The sequence below is a fragment of the Cricetulus griseus genome (assembly GCF_003668045.3).
Source record: "Cricetulus griseus strain 17A/GY chromosome 1 unlocalized genomic scaffold, alternate assembly CriGri-PICRH-1.0 chr1_1, whole genome shotgun sequence".
Classification (NCBI taxonomy): domain Eukaryota; kingdom Metazoa; phylum Chordata; class Mammalia; order Rodentia; family Cricetidae; genus Cricetulus; species Cricetulus griseus.
The window spans coordinates 233,742,192-233,762,717 of NW_023276807.1; the positions used below are offsets into that span (position 1 = coordinate 233,742,192).

The following is a 20,526-nucleotide window of genomic DNA, read 5'->3' on the forward strand; positions in this document are numbered from 1 at the left end:
AAATGCATTTGTGCTTTAGTTTTCTCTTCTGCAAATGGGCAAATGGGTGGTTAAGGCTGTTGTAGAAATGCATGCATTAATAGGTTTAAACCATTTAGAATAGTGAATTGTATGTTTGTTGTATTTTATTTTTTTATTTTTCCTCCTCTCCCACCTTCTTTTCTTTCTTTTTCTTTTTCTTTTTGTACAAGGTCTTGCTATGTAATCCTGACTAGCTTTTCTTTTCCCTTTGATTAAACATTTCAAAATGTAAATTTTGACGGGTGTTGGTGGCACATGCTTTCAATCCCAGCACTCAGGAGGCAAAGGCAAGCATTAACCACTTAACCATCTCTCCAGCCCCTCACCTAAAATTTTTAATGATTAAAAGAAATTTTCCATTTAAAAAACAAGTCCTCAAACTGGGCTGTGGTGGCACACGCCCTTCGTTTCAGCACTCGGGAGGCAGAGGCACGTGGATCTCTGTGACTTTGAGTCCAGCCTGATCTACAGAGCAAAGTTCCAAGACAGCCAGAGCTGTTACACAGAGAAACCCTGTCTTGAAAAACCAACCCACTTCTAAAAAAAGCCCTCAAGTCTGTGGATATAGCTCAATGGTAGCGCTCTTGTCTAATACGTGTGAGTTCCTAGCTTCAACTTCTGCACTCAGAAAAAATAACTTAGAAACTACTGCTTTAAGGGTTTGTAACACATAAATAAATTCCTGCTATCTTACCTATAACATATTGTAGAATTTACTATTTAAATTAGGAAAAACTCGCTTCTAGGTTTGCAAGTAACAGAAAAACTTAAGTTTATAGTGGAGGATGGAGCACAGGGCTTAGGGTGCAATCAAAACAGTCTGGGGAAAGATAAACTACAACTCCCAGGATTCCTTGTTCAGGGAAAGGGAGAGGGCGAGCCGCTCCCTTCTGGCTCCCTCTGGCCCCTACACCTCCTGGCCTTCCGCTCCAAATAAGTTCGGCGCGTGGGCTACCCAGAAGAATCGCCTTCCTGCCTCGCCATTTCTTTTGTTTACTGTTACGGACACCTAAGGACCACTATTCTGCAAGAAGCGTCAAAATGGAGGAGGAGCCAAGGACAAACGTAACCCGGAAGCAGTAGCCTGGAAAGGAGCATGTTTGCAGTAGCTTGAGCAGAAATGTTGGGGACATAGAAGGTTCAGTTACCAGCAAGAAACGAGAACGTCGTTTTTCTTCTTTTACTTAGGTATTCACAGTTCTTTCTTGACCTTAAAAACTCTTTATCTTGCCACTGCCCACTGGTGTTCCGTATAGAATGCTCCATAATGCTGATTTATACAATATGATTTTCCCATTCTGCTCCTGCCTCCCATTTAGTATCACTTTCAGCATGCCAGAGACTGAGGATTCCTGTGTTGTGGGGGTTATGTCGAAGCCTTGCTCATTCTAGGTTTAGGTAACCTTAGAAAGGAACATTAAAGTTTCTGGCCTTGATAATTCTCATTCCATGGCTGCTCCTAAAATGGAAATTTTAGCCTAAACTATTATTTAAAAATATCACTGTCCTTCATTCTCACGGTCAGATAGACACTTCTTCTGATGTATTCGCCAATTCAGCTGTGATTAATAATTTGTTAAATTTATAGTAAAACTCAGCAAACGCTGATTATTCTGAATATTTAAATTTTTAAATGATAAGGCTGTTAGCTATATTTAGTGAGATCCAGGGGTCTTATATATAAATGTGTTGCCCAGCATAGCAACACTTGTAGTTGCTTATGGTAATTTTTTGTGCTTGTTAGGCCAGTGGTGTATCACTGAGCTTTATCCCCATGCCATTATGCTAAATTCCTGCCCTTATTTCCAGTTTTAATTTCAGGAGGCAAAATGTCTTTCTTAGAAAACTTTGTGTTCCCTCTCTTGCTCAATAAAGTCATAGTATTCTACTGTTAGCTCTCGATTATCTGAGGGAAGAACACATAATTATTGTACATAGCCAATTTCACCTAAATGTTATTTTTTAAAGAAATTTATATTTTGTGTGTGTGAGTACCAGCATGTATGTATGTGCACCACATACATGATTGGTACCCAGCCAGAGGCAAGAAGAGCAAGTATTTTTTAGCTGTCAAAAATATCTCCAGCTTGGCAATCTTCTGCACTCTTAAAATTATGAAAATAGTGTGTACTGTGTAAAAGACTTGGAAAAATAGGAGTTATCTGAAAACCACCATGTGGTCTTTTTTTTTTTAAAAAAAAAAAAGATTTTATTTACTTATTATGTATACAACATTCTGCTTCCATGTATATCTGCACACCAGAAGAGGGCATCAGATCTCATTACGGATGGTTGTGAGCCACCATGTGGTTGCTGGGAATTGAACTCAGGACCTCTGGAAGAACAGTTGGTGCTCTTAACCTCTGAGCCATCTCTCCAGCCCCACCATGTGGTCTTTTAATGTTTTTAATATTTAATCTCTTCCTGTAGGTTCTCAGCTGAAAGAGAAGTACCCTCAAGAAGTGATCACAGGGCTGAGAGTGAAAAACTCTGACCTTGGAATAAACAACCTATAATACAGGCTGTGCCTCTGTCCAGTGAGTGAGTGAGTAGTTGTGATTAAGTTACCTGTCTTTCTTTCACATCTGAATGCCCTGAAACTAAACAATTAAAACAAAGTACTTCCCTAGCACGTGCAAGGCCCTGGGGTCAGTTACCTCTATCTCTCTTGCTCCCTCCCTTCCTTTCTTAACACACAAACACACACACTTTCTCTAATAATAATAATAAAATTTTAAAAATAAATTAATAGGTACAATAAAATTGCTCATTTAAGTTTATCCAGACATGTTGACTTACATTTGTGATCTAACATTTGGGAAGCTGAAGCAATAGGCCCCAGTTTGAAGCCAGTCTGAGCTGTGTAGCAAAACCCTTTTATAAACAATAAATTAGACTGCATAATAGATGACATGTTAATATATTCCTTAGACCAGAAATCTATGACTTTAGGTGTAAAGACTGCATCATTATTTTATAGCTTTTTGATTTTTGGGTTTTTAAAGATTTATTTATTTATTATAGTGTTCTGCATGCATACATGCCTGCAGGCCAGAAGAGGGCTGTAGGTCTCATTACAGATTCCCAGCTACCATGTGGTTTCTGGGAATTGAACTCAGGACTTCTGGAAGAGTTGCCAGGGCTCTTAACTGCTGAGCTGTCTCTCCTGCCCCTAGTTTTGTTTTGTTTTTTGTTTGTTTGTTTGTTTGTTGTTAGTGGTGGAGGTTTTCTTCCCCCCACCTCCCTGGGGCATGGTTTCTCTGTGTAGCACTGGCTATCCGGGAACTCACTCTGTAGACTAGAGTGGCCTCAAACTCAGAGAGATGCCCCTGCCTCTGCTTCCCAAGTGCTGGAAATAAAGGCACAAACCACCACTGCTTGGCTATTTTATAGCTTTTAAGTGTTTGTTTACATACTCATTTAAAGTTAAAACTGCCCTAACCTATTGTGGTGATGTGTCTGTTAGTTACAGCCCTACTCACTTTTCCTAGTTAACTGCATATGTAAGATTACTTTTTTTGTGTGCATGTACAAATGTGTGAGGTGTACATGCCATAGCACAGGTATCTCTTTCCATCATGTGTGTCCCAGGATTGAACTCAGAAGTTATCAGACTTAGCTGTAGGCAGTTCTGTTCTCTGGGCTATTTTGCTGGTCCCTCACTTGTTTTAATATACTGTTATTTAGAGGTTTCAGGAATTTTCTTTGTGGGCTCAGCCTGGTGGCACTTTCCCTTTAATCCCACCATTTGGGAGGAGAGGCAGGCAGATCTCTGAGTTCAAGGCCATCTTGGTCTACAGAGTGAGTTCAAGAGCTATATAATGAGACTCACTCTCTAAATAAAATAAATTCTCTCTCTCTCTCTCACTCTCTCTCTCTCTCTCTCTCTCTCTCTATATATATATATATATATATATATATATATATATATACACGTGTGTGTGTGTGTGTGTGTGTGTGTGTGTGTGTGTGTGTGTGTGTGTGTGTCTTTCTGAGTTATAGCCTGTCTTTGGAGCCCAATGAGGCCATGATCTAAAGGTTTCTCTGAAACTCCTAGTTTTATTGTACCATATATCTTTAGAATTGCTCTTTTCAAATTGTATATCTTACATTACAGCTGCTGAGATGAGTCATCACCTGTGTATTCATCTTTTTCGGAATCCATCTTACACCCGGAGACATGTCTTCCTCTATTGTCAGCGGTTTAGACAGATAAGTCTTGATACAAGACTGTGGGATTTTAAACAAAACAAGAGTCATGTTCTCCATCAGGTATTAAATAAGAGTTGGTCCAGGAGCTACTGTCATCAAGATCCAAAGATGCTTTGGAAACATAAAGCCCTACAGAAGTATATGGAAGGCCTGAATGAAGAGTACCAAACCCTTGATGGGTGTTTGCAGGATATCTCTGGGAATGAAGACAGCCGAAGGGCCTTATGCAGAAGGCATGCCAAATTGGCACCACTTGCAGCTATTTATCAAGAAATTCAGGAGGCCGAACAAGCCATTGAAGAATTAGAGTCAATGTGTAAAAGTGGGTAAATGATATCTATGGGCATATACGTATATAACTGATTGAATTTTGAGTTCTGTCTTTTAAAAAACCTACAGATAATAAGCTCAATACTTGGTAAGAGGACTGTATCCTCACTTGGTGTTTGACGTATTTCAGTTGCTCAGGGTCTGCTAAGAGTCCAGGCTCTTCGTGGTACTCACCAAGAGGTTTAGAGTCTGGCAGACTCGATATCATCCTAAGCAATTTACTAAGCCCAGTTCTACATTTAGGAGCCATTGCAGGGCTCGTATGATGTAATATGAGAGAATATATGTGTTATTGATGATATGATCCCTAGTCTACTTGAGAGATACATAGTGTTCTAAAGAGCATCTCAGCCCTCAAAACCAGACAGGCTTGGTGGACACTGCTAGATGACACCACACATTGTGAGAATCTCAGAGAAAGCTTTGTATTTTATATGTCATAGCTACTTTGTTTTTTTTTTTTTTTTTTTTAAAGAGTTAGCTATGCTATTTGTTTTTGAGACAGGTGTAGACAGCACACATGCTCACAGATTAACAATGGAGAAACTAGGAATGTTCTCAGTGGAGGAAATGTATACCTGTTTTCCATCCAGAAGGCTGGGAGTGGATATTGGTAATAACCCAGTGGCCTTTGCTATATGTAGGGCCAGGTCTCACCCAAATCTGCCTCCCTCGACCTTTATCTTAGTTTCACAGTCAGTAGAACCCATGCTTAGGGGAGCTGTCGTGTGTGCTTTCTAGTCTGCTGATCCCTACATTGTCTGCACGATTAAGACCCGTAAGCTATAGAACCCGTCTTACTTTGTAAGATGTACTTCTGACATGTGTTTTGCAATAGAGTCTCAATGTAGTCATGCCCTAAGCTTTATTTTACACATGGGATAATTGTTACCAGGAAACTTTTCTCCAAAATTGTACTGTACTTAAATAAGTAAAATAAACTGGCCTGGTGTCAGACTCCAGAAGTAGGAACCAGCCTGGCTAAGTCATACTGAACCAGGTTTCCTTCTTGCTTCTTGAAGTTTGTTTCTCTATCAGCTGTAATATTTGCAGGGACTCCCCTCACCCCCAAGGCTGGGTTTCAGGAGACTGAGGCAGAAAGACAGAGGTCAAGGCCAGCCTGGACTGCACTCCCAAAACAAACAAAAAACTTTGTAGACATTGATGAGATAGTTTTTAATACTAGCTCTGTAAGAATTTTTAAAAGAACTTATTACTCTCTCTGTTGCTGGTTTTAGCTCTACATAAACAAGACGAAAAGCAGTTGCAAGAACTTGTATCAGAAGAAAGGCAAATCATTGATCAAAAGATCAACACACTGTATAGTGAGGTATGTTTCAGGCAATATACTAATCTCAGTAGTGCTAATATGAAGGAATAGTATTGTTTTCTAGATTATGCTTTGATGCTCAAAATAGCTTCTAATGGTGTTCTTTTTAACACGATGAGTAATTAGGCTATACTTAGTACAGTTTGCTGGAGGATCCTTGGAAGAGAACTGGGATGTCAGTGAATGGGGGACTCCCAGAGGGAGAGGAAAATCATAGCAGAATCTATTGACTTCTTAGGCAGGAAAACATAATACTGTAGGAAGGAAATTTAGGAGACCAATCGATGGCTCAGCAGATGGTCTGTACACACCCGAGTTCTTCTGTATCAGACAGGCGACAGGAGAGAACTAACTCCCTTGAGTTGTCCTCCAACACCCGAGGGGCATGTATATAAAATGAGCACACACATACACACACAAATAAAATAAATGAGTAAAATCTTAAAAAGAAATGTAGACACCATGGGGACAAGTCAGATGGTTTTAAGTGTTAGAAGCGAATAGGTAGGTTCCTGGTGATTGTGTCGGATTGAAAACCTGCATGCTGACTGTGATGGAGTGAACCTAAGTGTAGTGCCAGCTAGTTAGCACAGGTCTTTAGTTGGGGCTAGTAAGGCTGTGGCATGCTGGGGACTTCCAGGGATCATGATACGGTGTCTGCTGTAGACAATACTGTAGTTATGAAGGGCAAATTCTATAATAGTGACCTTTTTGCTTTTTCTAGTTCAATAGGTAGTTTGTTGTTAAAGACAGTGAAGACCATAGTGCTATGTACCATGTTGCCCTCAGTTGTAGTTATCATCATAGTCTCTCCAGATTTTGAGGACTTAGAAGGATGAATAGAGATGTCACCTAGTGAACCAAAGGCACAACATAGCTGACACTCTAACATTCTCTCCCACAAACTATCATATCTAGCAGAGATGGAGTGTATCAGAAATTGGCAGTGGGGGCTGGAGAGATGGCTCAGCCATTAAAGGCTAGGCTCACAACCAGACATTGTCAGTAGGGAGGAGAGTCATAACATGTAGGTACATTTAGTTTGATTTGAAAGACCTTTTAGTAACCGGGAGATTGTTTGCCTATTCTTCCTAGGAGGGAAACGCTTTACTTTATTAGGAACCCAGGACCGCCCCCCACTCTTTTTTTTCTTGTCACATGTGAGAAACTGTTTGAATCTTTTATCTTGAGTCCCCTTAACATAGTCTTTAAACAGAATGAGCCCACCAAGAATGTAAGGTGTGGCATAGAGCTGACTATCGTTTATGACAGGGGAGACTATGCAATTATATGTCAGATGTCTTCATTTGGAGTAAATGAAGATTTCAAAGCCTTGTTACATTTATCAGATGAAAGATGCCACTGTTTAGAACTAATTTTAAGAAGCAAAATCTGAACAAAGTTGAATGGAACACTCTGAACTTTGATCATAATTAGCTTCATTTTAGAAAATGAAGATAATCTGTTAACATTGCAGAAAATACTCAAACAAGTAACTTTATTGTTATGTGAACTGATTATCTAATTAGGTTACTTAAGCTACAGTTTTAGGACTTACCTTCTTGGGATAGTTCATGGTTTTGTTAATTGCTGACTTCTAAAATATACTGAGGGCTTTGACTTAACTTCAAGTAGTAATATACCAGTGATTGCATTTTCCTTCTTTTCTAGCTTTTGGAGCAGCTAGTGCCAAAGGAGAAATATGACAAAAGTGATGTTATTTTAGAGGTGACATCTGGAAGAACTACTGGAGGTCAGAAAAATCAGTTTATGTAAATGCATTTTAAAAACTTGGTTTTTACTTGGTTTGACATCACCATACTTGAAAAGCCTGTTGCATGTGTTTAGTTTTGGACACATCTTCTGGGTGCTTATACCTAAGGATGCACTCTCTAATATTTGTGCTTACTGAATAGTTTGTGTATTTTCTTTTAGGTGATATCTGCCAACAGTTTACCCGAGAAATATTTGATATGTACCAGAATTATTCATACTATAAACACTGGAAATTTGAGCTGCTGAATTACACACCAGCAGATTATGGTAAGCATAAATTGAAGACTTTGTCAAAGGCGCTCCAACTTATTTTACTGGTAATGCTGGGACTAAAGGCATGCACCACCACATCTGGCCTTCAGTAAAGTTCTTACCTAAACTGAAGAGATCAGGATGGGAACCATGCTCCTAAGAAGGAGTATGTGAATTAAAGAAGAAGTTCCTGTGGAAACTAGATATCTACCCTTCCCAAACTAAAGCAAAGAACCAAGTGTGATAGCCCACAGCTTTAGTTCCAGTACCTAGGAGTCTGACTGCACTAGTATCTCTTTATCTCTTTTTTCTAGGTGGACTACATCATGCAGCTGCCAGAATTTCTGGAGACAGTGTCTATAAGCATTTGAAGTATGAAGGTGGAATCCATAGAGTTCAGCGAATCCCAGATGTGGGCCTGTCGTCAAGGATGCAGCGTATTCACACAGGAACAATGTCAGTTATTGTCCTTCTTCAGCCAGATGAGGTAATTTCACCAGGACACAGTGAAACTGGCTCCATGTAATGTATATTATGCTAAGAAACCCTACCTTCTAGAAAAGTCTGTTTTCATGGTTGACAATTGAACTTAATAGTCTTTTTTGAGAATCTTTAACTCTTCCCCAGGTAAATTACCCTTTTTATCTCTATAATGTTTTGTTTATTTTGTTTTATTTAAAAAAGAAGTCACAGCATCAGGCAAGATGACTCAGTAGCTAAAGGTATTTGTTGCCAAGTCTGATGCCCTGAGTTTAATCCCTGGAATCCACATGGTGGAAGGAGAGAACTAATCTTTCCAAAGTTGTCCTCTGACCTCCACAGGCATGCTTTGTTGTGCACATGTGCACTCAAACACAGACACACACACACACACACACACAAATAAATAAATAAATAAATAAATAAATAAAAACAGCAACGGTTTACTCTCTCATAGTCATAGAGGCAAACGGTCCCAAATCAAGGTGGCTGCCTGGTCTTAATCTCTCTGAAGGGACAGTATCCTCCATTGCACTTCCAGCTTCAAGTAGCTCCAGGTGCTCCTGGCTTGAGGCTCTATACCACCAGCTTCTGCTTTGAATTCCCATGGTCATCTCTACGAAGGGAACTCAGAGTCTTGTCAGGACACTATGATTGTATTTAGAGTCTATCTGGGTATCTAGTCCAATCTTTTTAAAAAACATGTTTTATTTACATGTATTTATTTGTGTGTCTGTGTGTGAGTGAGCGTGTGTTCCATAACTTAACACATGGAGGTCAGAGGACAACTCACGAAGTCAGTTCTCTCCTACCATGTGTGTCCAGGAGTGGAACTCAAGTCTTCAGCCTCAGCAGCAAGTGCCTTCACCTGCTGAGCCATCACCAGCCCTGCATGTCCTTTAAACTCAATTGTGTCTTCTCAGATCTCCTTCTCAAATAAAGTTCAAGGAGTAAAACTGTGACCCACCAATAAATACACACCCGCAGAGGGGAGGGGTGGGGAGGAGGAAGAGGAGAGCGATCTCACAGGAGCCCGGGAGCAGTGGTTAAGGGTTCACCCGTTCATATACGTGTACACACCTCACATGATTATGACCTTAAATCCCCCAAACAACCCACCTGCTAGATTTAGTTTCTTTGTTTTACAAGAGGAGAATGAGTCACGGGAAAAGAGATTAGCCTGAGCTGCTCCACTAACTGGGGTTAAAACGCAGTATAAGTAACCCCAAGCAAAGCCTCCCTGTGCTCCAGTGTCCTGCTGCATCATATCTGTCCTCTGGTTATCTGTGTGAGAGCTGAAACAAGAAGGTGCCTGAGAATGAGAGAATGTGGAACAGCTCAAGTGCTTTAGTGTGAAAGTGGCATGGGACGAGATTTTAGTGAGAAGGTAAATTTCTCAACTGGGATTCTGGGAATAATGAGAATCAGTGATGTGTGTTACAGATATTTTTATGTTCTGTATAATATGAGATAACCAGTAGTGGAACTCTTAAAAGATACATAATTCAGTGCTCTCAAACCATTCTCAGTCAGTACTTAAAAACTTCATCCTTTAAGTGGGATAAGTTCAAAGGTAGAATTCTTACCTAGCATGTATAATGCCCTAGGTTCAAACCCTATCACCTCATAAACAAAAACAGTGTTTCATTGAAATAGGTTATTAGCCTGTGATGGTGGCACATGACTTTAATCCCAAAACTTGGGAGGCAGAAATAGGCAGATCTTTGAAGTTGAGGCAAACCTGGTCTATAGAGCTAATTCCAGGGCAGCTGGAACTACACAAAGAAACCCTGTCTCAGGGGGAAAAACAGAGGGGGGGGGAGAGAGGGAGGGAGGGAGAAATAGGTCATTATGGTTCTTCCTTTGGCATTCTTTTTAATTTGTGGTTTGCATAAGTAGTTTAGTTTATTTGAAAAGTCTCGAGTAAAGTATTTGTGGAATTGTGAATTTACTTAGGCTGTGTCTTTTTGTCCTAGGTTGATGTGAAAGTCGACCCCAGGGATCTGCGGATAGACACATTTCGATCCCGAGGCCCAGGAGGGCAGCATGTTAACACGACAGACAGTGCGGTGAGGCTCGTCCATATCCCCACAGGTGAGCAAGCTGCTGCTTGTGTGTTAACACGACAGACAGCGCGGTGAGGCTTGTCCATATCCCCACAGGTGAGCAAGCTGCTGCTTGTGTCTTCCTTACTTTCTAATGATGTATTAGGGCACCATGACCAAGGCAACTTATAAAAGAAACACTTGATTCCGGGCTCATGGTTTCAGAGGGTTGGCGTCTATGGCCATCATGACAGGGAGCATGGCAGCAGGCCTGGTGCTGGAGCAGTAGCTGAGAGCTCATGTCTTGATCCACAAGCGCAAGGCAGAGAGAGCTAACTGATTGGTGTGGGCGTTGAAAACTTAAAACCCACCCCCAGTGACACGCCTCTGCAATCAGGCCACACCTCCTAATCCTTTCCACAGCAACTGAGGACCAAGTACTCTATATATGTGTTTTTCGAGACAGGTTTCTCTGTGCAGCTTTGGAGCCTATCCTGGCACTCGCTCTGGAGACCAGTCTGGCCTGAACTCACAGAGATCCGCCTGTCTCTGCCTCCGGAGTGCTAGGATTAAAGGCGTGCGCCACCAATGCCCGGCGTGGACCAAGTACTATATATTTGAATATATTTACAGTCTAAAGATGGCAGTGTCATTGTGGATCTGATGTACCAGTTGTGTCTGTTTTCTCCTGTTTGGAAACAGTTCTTCCTTTGAAAGATGCAGGTGGTAAGCATATCTGTGCGGGAAAGGTGCTTGGATATGATGCACAGTGGTGCTCCACAAGCAGTGCTCCATGGAGTTCCAAAGGGAACAGATACAGCTTAGACATGCCATTGCTGTGGATCCTGTCTCGTCTTGGAGATGAACTGCTAGTGCCAGGAAGGCTCTGCTGCCCTGAATATTGGCCACTTGGTCACCTTGATAAACTGTAAGCTTTTTTTTAAACGTTAAGGTGATTTTTAAAAACATTGCTTCATAATAGGGTTACATTCTGAGAAATGCATCATTATGCAGTTTATCACTGGGTGAAAATTATAAAAGATCACAAACTAAGATAACTCTCAGTGATAAGATTTTATAGGACAACTATTGTATGTGCAGACTGTCATTGGCCAAGTTGTTAATATAGTACATAAGCATCACTTTCAGACTAAAACAAGTTTTCTTTCTAAATCTTCATTTGTTTTTAAGTCACTAAAAAGAATTATGTGTGAGTGTGTGCAGGTGTGCATGTCTCTGCATGCTTGAAGCTAGGAGTCTGATCCCAAAGAGCTGGAGTTACAGGTGTTTGCGGGACACCTGGCTTGTTGCATGGGTGCTTAGATCCAAACTCTGGTCCTCACAGGTGATCAGTAAACACTCTCAAATGCTAAGCCAGGATGGGCGAGAGCGCCAATTAAGCTAAGAGGGCAGTTCTCAGCACCTACAACAGATGACTCACATCTGCCACCACAGATACTGCGCTCATCTTTTTTTGTTGGGGGCAGAGAGTGGAAGTGACACTAAAGATAGAACCCAGGCTTCAGCCATGCTAGCTTGGCTCTGTCATTGAGCTATGTCCCCAGACTTTCGTAAAGGGGGATTTTCAACACCAGCCCTCTTTTCGTGCATTTTGACTCAAAGAGGAAAGGTCCAGTGCTCCCTGAGTAGGACAGAGCAGGGACGGCACTCCCTAGAGGATGGCAGAAGTTTACTTTTAGACGAGCGAAAAAAGGAGAGGAAGCGCTCAGAGAATAAAAGTAAATCTGACCAGCTGCTGCCTCAGGCTTCCCATCTGAAGATTTCAGAGTCAAACCTCATAACAGACCCCTGTAATCCCAGTATGCTGTAAGCACAGCATTTGAGGAGCTGATGGATCTCAAGTTTAAGGACTGCCTGGACTGCACAGGGAGACCTTATTAAAAAAAAGGCCAGGTAGAGTGGTGCACATTGTTAATCCCAGCACTTAGTTGGGAGGCAGAAGCAGGCAGATCTCTGTGAATTCAAGTCCAGACTCCTCTATAGAGCCAGTTCCAGGACAGCCAGGACTGTTACACAGAGAAACTCTGACTCAAACAAGAAACTAGAGAAACAAACAAACAAAAAAACCCAAACAACAAACAAAAAGACTACATAGTGAGTACCTGTCTTGAAAACAGAAAAGAAAAAACAAACAAACAAAACAGTGAAATATTTCATTTAGATATCAGAATCTAAGCAGGCATACAGTCATTACCAACAGTTTCTAAAGTGTGCTAAATCCAAATTGTTGTTTATCTTTTGTCACATGTCCTGATTAACCTTTCCCCTTACAAAGTACCTCAGCCAGGTTTAATCCCAGAACTCCTGAGGCAGAAGCAGACTGGGTTCAAGACCAGCCGGAACTACTCAGTGAGACCCTGTCACAAATAAACAATAAATAAAATGTTCTCATTTCTATTGTATTTGACTGTGGAAATGACTAGTAATACTTTACCTCTGATTCCTGTTGTTTTTCAGGACTGGTGGTAGAGTGCCAACAAGAACGATCACAGCTGAAAAATAAGGAAATAGCTTTGCGTGTGTTGAGAGCTAGACTCTACCAGCAGATACTTGAGAAAGACAAGTGTCAGCAACAGAGTGCTAGAAAACTGCAGGTAAGTGTAACAATTGCAACACTGTAGGAAAGTTTTTTTCATGTAGAAAGTGCAGTGTGTGTCCTAACATGAATGTATGTATCTTAGAACATAGAGAAATGTGCTTATTTCTAAATGAGGAAGAGCTTAAATGCTCTAAATGCAGCCTGAGGTGTTGGGATTGCATTTAGGCATGCCAGTTTCTATTGCAAAGGAATAAATGAATGAATAAAAGTATTTCCTAATTGTGTTTGTGTTGTAACTGTCTTAAAAGGAAATTGGTGGGGTTTTGTCTGTTTTTTATTCTTCAGACAGGGTTTCTCTATGTAGCCCTGACTGTCCTAGAACTAGCTCTGTAAACCAGGCTGGCCTTAAAATCAAAGAGATCAGCCTGCCTCGGCCTCCCGAGTACTGGGATTAAAGGTGTGTGCCACCACTGCCTGGCAAGGAAATTGGTTTTAAGACAAAAATAATTCCCTGGAAATTAGAAGATTTTCAGATACTTAAAGGCCTGTTTTTTTGGGTGGGGGTGGGAGGGTTGTTGAGACAGGGTTTCTCTGTGTAACCCTGGCTGTCCTGGAACTAGCTCTTGTAGACCAGGCTGGTCTCAAACTCACAGAGATCCGCCAGCCTCTGCCTCTTGTGTGCTGGGATTAAAGGCGTGAGCCACCCGGCCTAGGCCTATGTTTTATCACAGATCTATATGTATCAAACATAGATGGCACTTCCAGAAACAAGGAAGGGAGATTGCTGCTGGAGTCTGGGGATAAAGAATAAAAGGAAGATTGACTTTTCATTTCAGGCCCTTTGGTACTTCTTGAATTTTGTTTAAGATATATTTATGGTATTAAATATAGTATACAAAGCTGGGCATGGTAGCATATGCCTTTAATTCCAGCAGTCAGGAGGCCGAGGTAGGCAGATTGCTATAGTCTACCTACTGACGTTGTTATTTCAAAAAAATGTTACATATAAAATATGTTATATATAAATGTAAGTTATATATTACAAATATGTAAGGCAGTATATTCTAAGCAATAAATTCCACTGTTTTAAGTAAACAAAGTATAAATTAAAATCTTCGGGCTGGAGAGATGGCTCAGAGTTTAAGAGCACTGGCTGCTCTTCCAGAGGTCCTGAGTTCAATTCCCAGCAACCACACATAGTGGCTCACAACCATCCGTTATGAGATCTGGTGCCCTCTTCTGGTGTGCAGACATACATGGAAGCAGAATGTTGTATACATAATAAATAAATAAAATAAAATAAAATAAAAATCTTCAAGAATGCCGGGCGTTGGTGGTGCACACCTTTAATCCCAGCACTCGGGAGGCCGAGGCAAGTGGATCTCTGTGAGTTCGAGACCAGCCTGGTTTACAAGAGCTAGTTCCAGGACAGCCTCCAAAGCCACAGAGAAACCCTGTCTCGAAAAACCAAAAAGAAAAAAAAAGAAATCTTCAAGAATGGTAAAGTTTCTCTTTGAGAGAGCCTAGAAGAGAAAGTAGAACTCAGAAATAAGTATGCATAAGACTGTGTATGTAGCTCAGTGGTAGAGCACTTGCCTAGTATGTGCAGGGTCCCAGCTTTGAACTCAGTCCTACAGGAAGGATTTTAAAAAAGAGAACGAGAGGAAGGAGGGAAGGCAGGCAGAAAGAAATGTGCTTTTATGTGATATTTACATATAGGCATGCTACAATAAATGAAACTTGGAAGACTTTTGTGGCCTTTTAGGAAAGTGAATTTCACAAATCTTTTAGACAGCAGGGCATGGTAGCACACACCTCTAATCCTAGCACTAGGGAGGCAGACGCAGGAGGATTCTGTGTTCCAAGACAGCCAAGGCTGTTACACAGAGAAATCCTGTCTGGGAAAAAAAAAAAAAAAACAAAGCAAAAAACCAAAAACCTTTTAGATATTAGTCATTCTGCTCAGCATGATATATCATGATATGAACCCTTCCCCTGTTTGTCTTTCTAGCTTTCTTTGCCCACTTCCCAGCTTGTAGAAGTAGTTAAAGGACAGACGGTGTATTAGGTCTCATTTTAGTGACCAGAAAGGCCTCTCAGCTGCCTTGTGTATCCATGAGCTGTTCTAGTAGCATTTTCTACTGTTTTCGATCTTTTTCTTCAGTCATACAGTGGTCTTTATGGAGTGCCCAGTGTTCAACCCTGGTTCCCACATCAAGAAGTTTTTAGATGCTTCACACCCCAGCGCCCCACCCCTGCTCCTCTGATCTAGAGTGAGGTCCTAGTATGGCACTTTCCAAACCCAGCTTGGCAAAAGGAATAGATAAGGGACTGTTCCAGAACGCACGGTCCCTAGTTCAATATATTTATGATTGAGCTTAGAAGTCTGTAACTTTTTAAAATTCTCCCAATAAGAAGTTTCATTTCATATTGTTTGCCTCAGACTTTAAGAAAATGAGTCAGTATTTGAGAGGCTGAGGCAAGAAGATTGCCAGTTCCAGATCAGCCTGTGCTGTACAGTGAGAGTCTGTTCAAAGAAAGAACAAGAGAGCTGGGGGCAGTGGGAGAGAAGAAATGTGTTTCTTTAATCTTAAAAGATGAAAGCAATTGAGAAAATGCTGTGTCTATCTGGGAGGACAGGAACAGCCTGAGCATACAAGTAACCATTGCCTGGGGTGATTGGTGGTGATCCCATGCTGTAAGTTTAAAGGGGTCAGAGAATGTATTTCAGTTATTGGGCAGGGGTGGTAGGGAAGGGTGTCCCTTAACATGATGAGCTAGACAACATGTGACTATGACACGATATAGCAAGTGGCATTGTAAAGGTTCACATGATTCTGAGAAACAATGCTGGGAAGCCTGTCCATGCTAAGAGGTACCTTAAATGCTGAGTTCAGGTGTGTGCTCCTAGCAGGCAAGAAGGACCCGTGGGAGAAAGCTTCTCAGACAACCGCCTTAGGAAGATGAAGCAAGGAGCTCATGGAAGCAGAAACATGCAGTGTTAATCTGTGGTTTTGCAGAAGTGTATGAGGTGATAGTAGAAACACAAAGTCAGGGTATAACTAAGGCACCAGCTGGACAATGGACTAACCCGAGAGTGCTTTCGCCCCAGAGTCTGCATCAAGCTACACAATGGCACAGTGCAGTTTTGAAAGTTAAAAACTCTAAAAAGGAAAGAAAAAAAAAAGGAGTACATAGTGGGTTCATTTGTAGGAACCAGGAGGAAGAACTGATTGGGGTAGAAAAGATGATTCATTTGGTTTTCAATATTTAGAGTTTGAACTATCAAAGAGACATTTATTCTTGCTCCATAGCTGAGCTCCACAGGTCTATAGTTGTCTGTTTGGTAGGCTGGGGGTGGAACCTGGGCCTTTAGCTGAGTAAGCATGCATTCTCCCACTCAGCTATTTCCCTGACACCATATCCACAGTTTTACGATTTTCTTCTGCCTGTTCTTGTCTTGTTCTATGATTATAAGTGGATTTTAGTAGATACTTAAGTCCTTCAAACAGAAAAGTCATGTATAAGGAATTTATTAAGATTTAATATACATTGTGGTTTTTAATTTTAAAATTAAAAATACAAATTTCTTTTTGTTATGGGACAGGTGGGAACAAGAGCACAATCAGAGAGAATCCGAACATATAATTTTACCCAGGATAGAGTGACTGACCATAGAATAGCATTTGAAGTTCGGGACATTAAGGTAATATTGCTTTATGTACCTTTGCTTTGTTAGAAAGTATAATCGGGCTGGCAGGGTGGCTCACTTTCTAAAAGCATGTAAGTGTAATAAATTCTAAATTTTTTGTTATACCATCACATATTATTACTATATAATAAATATACACATTTACAAGTATTCATTTGTAATTGCCAAAAAGTTAGCAGCTTAAAACAATATTTTTTATTATCTCATGAAGTTTTTGTGATACTAGGAGTTGAACCCACACATGCTAGATAAATGCTGTACCATTTAGTGAGCTCGCACTACCCTATTTTTAGACTTTTTGTAGGTCAGAATTCTAGGCACAGCTGAGTTGTTCTCTGCTCGGGGTCTCACAAGGCTGGAACAAACGCAGTGTGGCTGATCTACTCACTTTTCTGGATTCCTTCCTCTTCCATTGTCTCAAGCTGCGTGACTGGCATGCTCTCGCTCACAGTTAGATGGAAGCTGCTCTTAGCATTAAATGTTGCTGTAAGTTGCTTCCCAAGTGGCTGCCTCAAACACGGTCTCCCTACTTTTAATCCTTTTTTACAGGCATGGTAGGCCCTTTCAAGGGTACATCTGATTAAGTGAAACCCACTAGAATGACATTGTATTTTGTTACTCAGAGTCACCTCATTCATTACCTAGTTCACTGGCCAGGCAGTCTAGTCAATTGGTGATCTCCAGGGTCACTAAAAAGACCCCATCTCAAAAGACCTCTGGCTTCTATCCATGTGCACATACAATAAGTGAAAAATAAATTAAAAAGGAAAAAATCCCAAGAGAATGTAGAAGTCTTGGACTGTTAAGGTGACTCAGTTGGTAAAATTCTTACCTTGCAAGAAAGAGGACCATGTTTGACCTCCAGAACTGTACAAACGTTGGTGTTTTTTATTTTTTTTTCCCCCAAGGAAGTGTTTCTCAGTGCAGCTTTGGAGCCTGTCCTGGAACTAGCTCTTGTAGACCAGGCTGGCCTTGAACTCACAGAGAGATCTGCCTGCCTGCCTGCCTCTGCCTCCCAAGTGCTGGGATTAAAGGCGCATACCACCAATGCCCAGTTTATCATCAGGATTCATAATAACTCCATCTTTTTTTATCAGGAATTCTTACGTGGTGAGAAATGCTTGGATCAGCTAATTCAGAGACTGCTTCAATCAGCAGATGAAGAGGCCATTGCTGAATTTTTGGATGAAAGCCTTAAATCAGTGAAATAAATGTGGCATATTATTTATTATATAAATGAAATGGACTTTGATCAAGAAATAAACAAGTGTGGGAATCTTAATGAATATTCATAAAGTATAGCTGTACATACAGAATTTTTATAGAAATCATTTTAATGAATGAAAGTCACATTTTTTTTTTTCAAGACAGGGTTTCTCTGTGTTGGCTTGGCTGTCCTGGAACTCACTTGCTCTGTCGATCAGGCTGGCCTTGAACTCAGTGAAAGTCACATTTCTTGACATAAAGGTTTATTTTGGGTTTCAGTAAATAATCCAACTCCTCAAGTAGAAAATAAGCTTGTAACATCAAAAGAGAAATAAAATGTCAAGACTGGATTGTATGAGTCAACTGTTTCTTTTAGCCCTTTTAAAAACTATAATCATTTTTCTTCCAAGTAAGGGGATTATAGGTGTGAGTCACCATGCCTAGCTTATATAAAATTACATTTTTTAAAAAAATTACACAACAGGCTCAAGACAAATTAGTAGCTACTAAATATTTGAAACAGAAATGACGCTTGTAGGCAGCTCACACACCAGGCACTCTTAAACTGAGGGAGAGTGGTCTTATTAAAACTCAAGGCAGTTAATGCCTAAAAGGTAATGTAGACTCACTTTGAATATGAAAATGAATAGTCTATGGGCTCTATCTAAGTATTGAGTAAGAACAGTACAGATGAACCAGGCTGCTGGGTGAAGCTGGAGAAGGAGGCAGTGGTGACTCACTGGTAAATGGCATTGAAGATTGAGTTCTGAGATAAGCAGGTACTGTGCTTTTTATGTCTTTTAATGAAGTAAAGTATATATCCCTTGCCTTAAAGCCCAAACAGGTAAAATACATTATGCATGAGAGTGACTAGAATAAAAACTAGGAAAATGGGTTTCAGAAAGCTGAGTCTAGTCTGCACAAAGAAGGAGACCTAGGGAAGTCAGTCAGGAGCAAAATCATAGGGGATGACATCGGGAAAGAGCAACCAGCATGGGAATGGTGGAGTACCCCATAAGAGACATTTGATCTTCTCAGGAGTTGAAAACATTCATGAACAGCAATCAATAAGGACTCTGTCACAGGTGATTATGTCAATTACAAGAAAACGAGTCAAGTTAGAAGTAGCAGGAGATAAGGAGCGTGCTGGTGATGAAGTGGTGGCAGGAAGAGAGGATGCCTAAGTGCCGTCTTGGCATTTTGCTACTTTGGTTTGCTTATCTTGAAAATGGCCTAGGGATGCAGAGGATCACATTTGAAGCCATCATCTGTATGAGTTTCAATGATGCTGACCCCTCAACTTCTAGTTGAAGAGAGACTTGCTTTATGTCTGAACTGTGCTTGAGATAATTTCCTAGAAAAGAGTTTCACAACCTTGTTTAGTGCCAACAATTACAAGGAAACTCCTACTGACATTCAATATAATTTATTGTACATCAAAAGCTCAGATCTGAATACAGTTCATTGAGTTTGCCAGTTGCATCCATCTTTGCAAACACCTGCTCAAACAGAAGAAAACCTTTGATCCATCTCCCAAAGTTTCCTCATGTTTCTTTTCAATCTAGTAATCTACCAGCTGGATGACTGGCAGCTGTCATGACTGTTGTTCATAGAAGCTTGTTTTCTTCTATGGGAGTCCACCATCTGGATGGAAAATACTTTTTTTTTTTCTTTTTCAAGATATGGTCTCTTTATAGCTATGGAGCCAGTCCTGGAACTTACTCTGTAGTCCAGGCTGGCCTTGAACTCACAAAGATCTGACTGCCTGGGATTAAAGGAGTGAGGCACCACCATCCAGAGTTGGATGGACAATTCTTTATCTGCCTTCTTTTACTCAGTGTAAACATTTTGAGACTTGCCAGGTGGTGGTGGTGCACACCTTTAGTCCCAGCATTTGGGAGGCAGAGGCAGGAGTATTTCTGAGTTTGTATTATCGGTAAGATTCCAGTGTTATCATGTCCTCACCAATATTTATTTAGCATGATTTGTCCTTTTAATTTTAGATAGTCTAGTGAGTGTGTGGTGAACCCTCATTGTGAATTGATTTACATTCACCAGATGATGAATGACGAAGGCATTTTTGCATGTGGGTTTTTTTTTATTTTTATTTATTTTTTTGGCTTTTTAAGACATGGCTTCTCTGTTTCTCTGTTTAACAACTCTGGTTGTCTTGCAACTATCTCTGTAGACCAGGCTGGCCTCTAACTCACAAAGATCCGACTACCTCTGCCTCCGGAGTGCTGGGATTAAACCTGTGCACCGACTTGCAAGTGTTTTTATTTACCAGTATACACTGGAGGGTGGGTGAGATGGCTCTGCTAGTAAAGGTGATTGCTAACAAGCCTTAAGACCTGAGTTTGGTCCCCAGAACCCACATGGTGGAAGGAGAAAAGACTCCCCCATGTTCTAAAAAGGATCCATCCGGGCCAGGTAGTGGCGGCAACCGCCTTTAATCCCAGCACTCTTAGGCTATCTAGTGAGTTCAATGGACAAGGACTGCTCTACAGAGAAACCCTGTCTCGAAAAACAAAGGAAAACAAAAAGCAGATGAAGTGAGTAAAAAATTATTTACAGAAATTTACAATTTTGTTTTTGCCCTGGT

The 20,526-nt window shown here is 40.8% G+C and overlaps 1 protein-coding gene across 4 annotated transcripts; it reads left to right on the top strand.

Moving 5' to 3' along the window:
* Positions 1-904: 904 nt before the first annotated feature.
* Mtrf1 (mitochondrial translation release factor 1) lies at positions 905-18,274 on the top strand. Of its 4 annotated transcripts, none has more exons than XM_027390067.2 (11): positions 905-1,209; positions 2,452-2,566; positions 4,139-4,555; positions 5,802-5,893; positions 7,565-7,646; positions 7,829-7,936; positions 8,236-8,408; positions 10,378-10,495; positions 12,925-13,061; positions 16,614-16,712; positions 17,816-18,274. In XM_027390067.2, the coding sequence occupies exons 3-11, from the start codon at positions 4,147-4,149 to the stop codon at positions 17,927-17,929; spliced, it is 1,332 nt and encodes a 443-aa protein (XP_027245868.1). In that variant the 5' UTR covers positions 905-1,209; positions 2,452-2,566; positions 4,139-4,146; the 3' UTR covers positions 17,930-18,274. The 4 variants fall into 4 exon arrangements, with proteins under 4 accessions (XP_027245868.1, XP_027245869.1, XP_027245870.1 ...); XM_027390068.2 differs by having other exon boundaries at positions 2,452-2,562; XM_027390069.2 differs by having other exon boundaries at positions 2,452-2,558.
* The last annotated feature ends 2,252 nt before the right edge of the window (positions 18,275-20,526 follow it).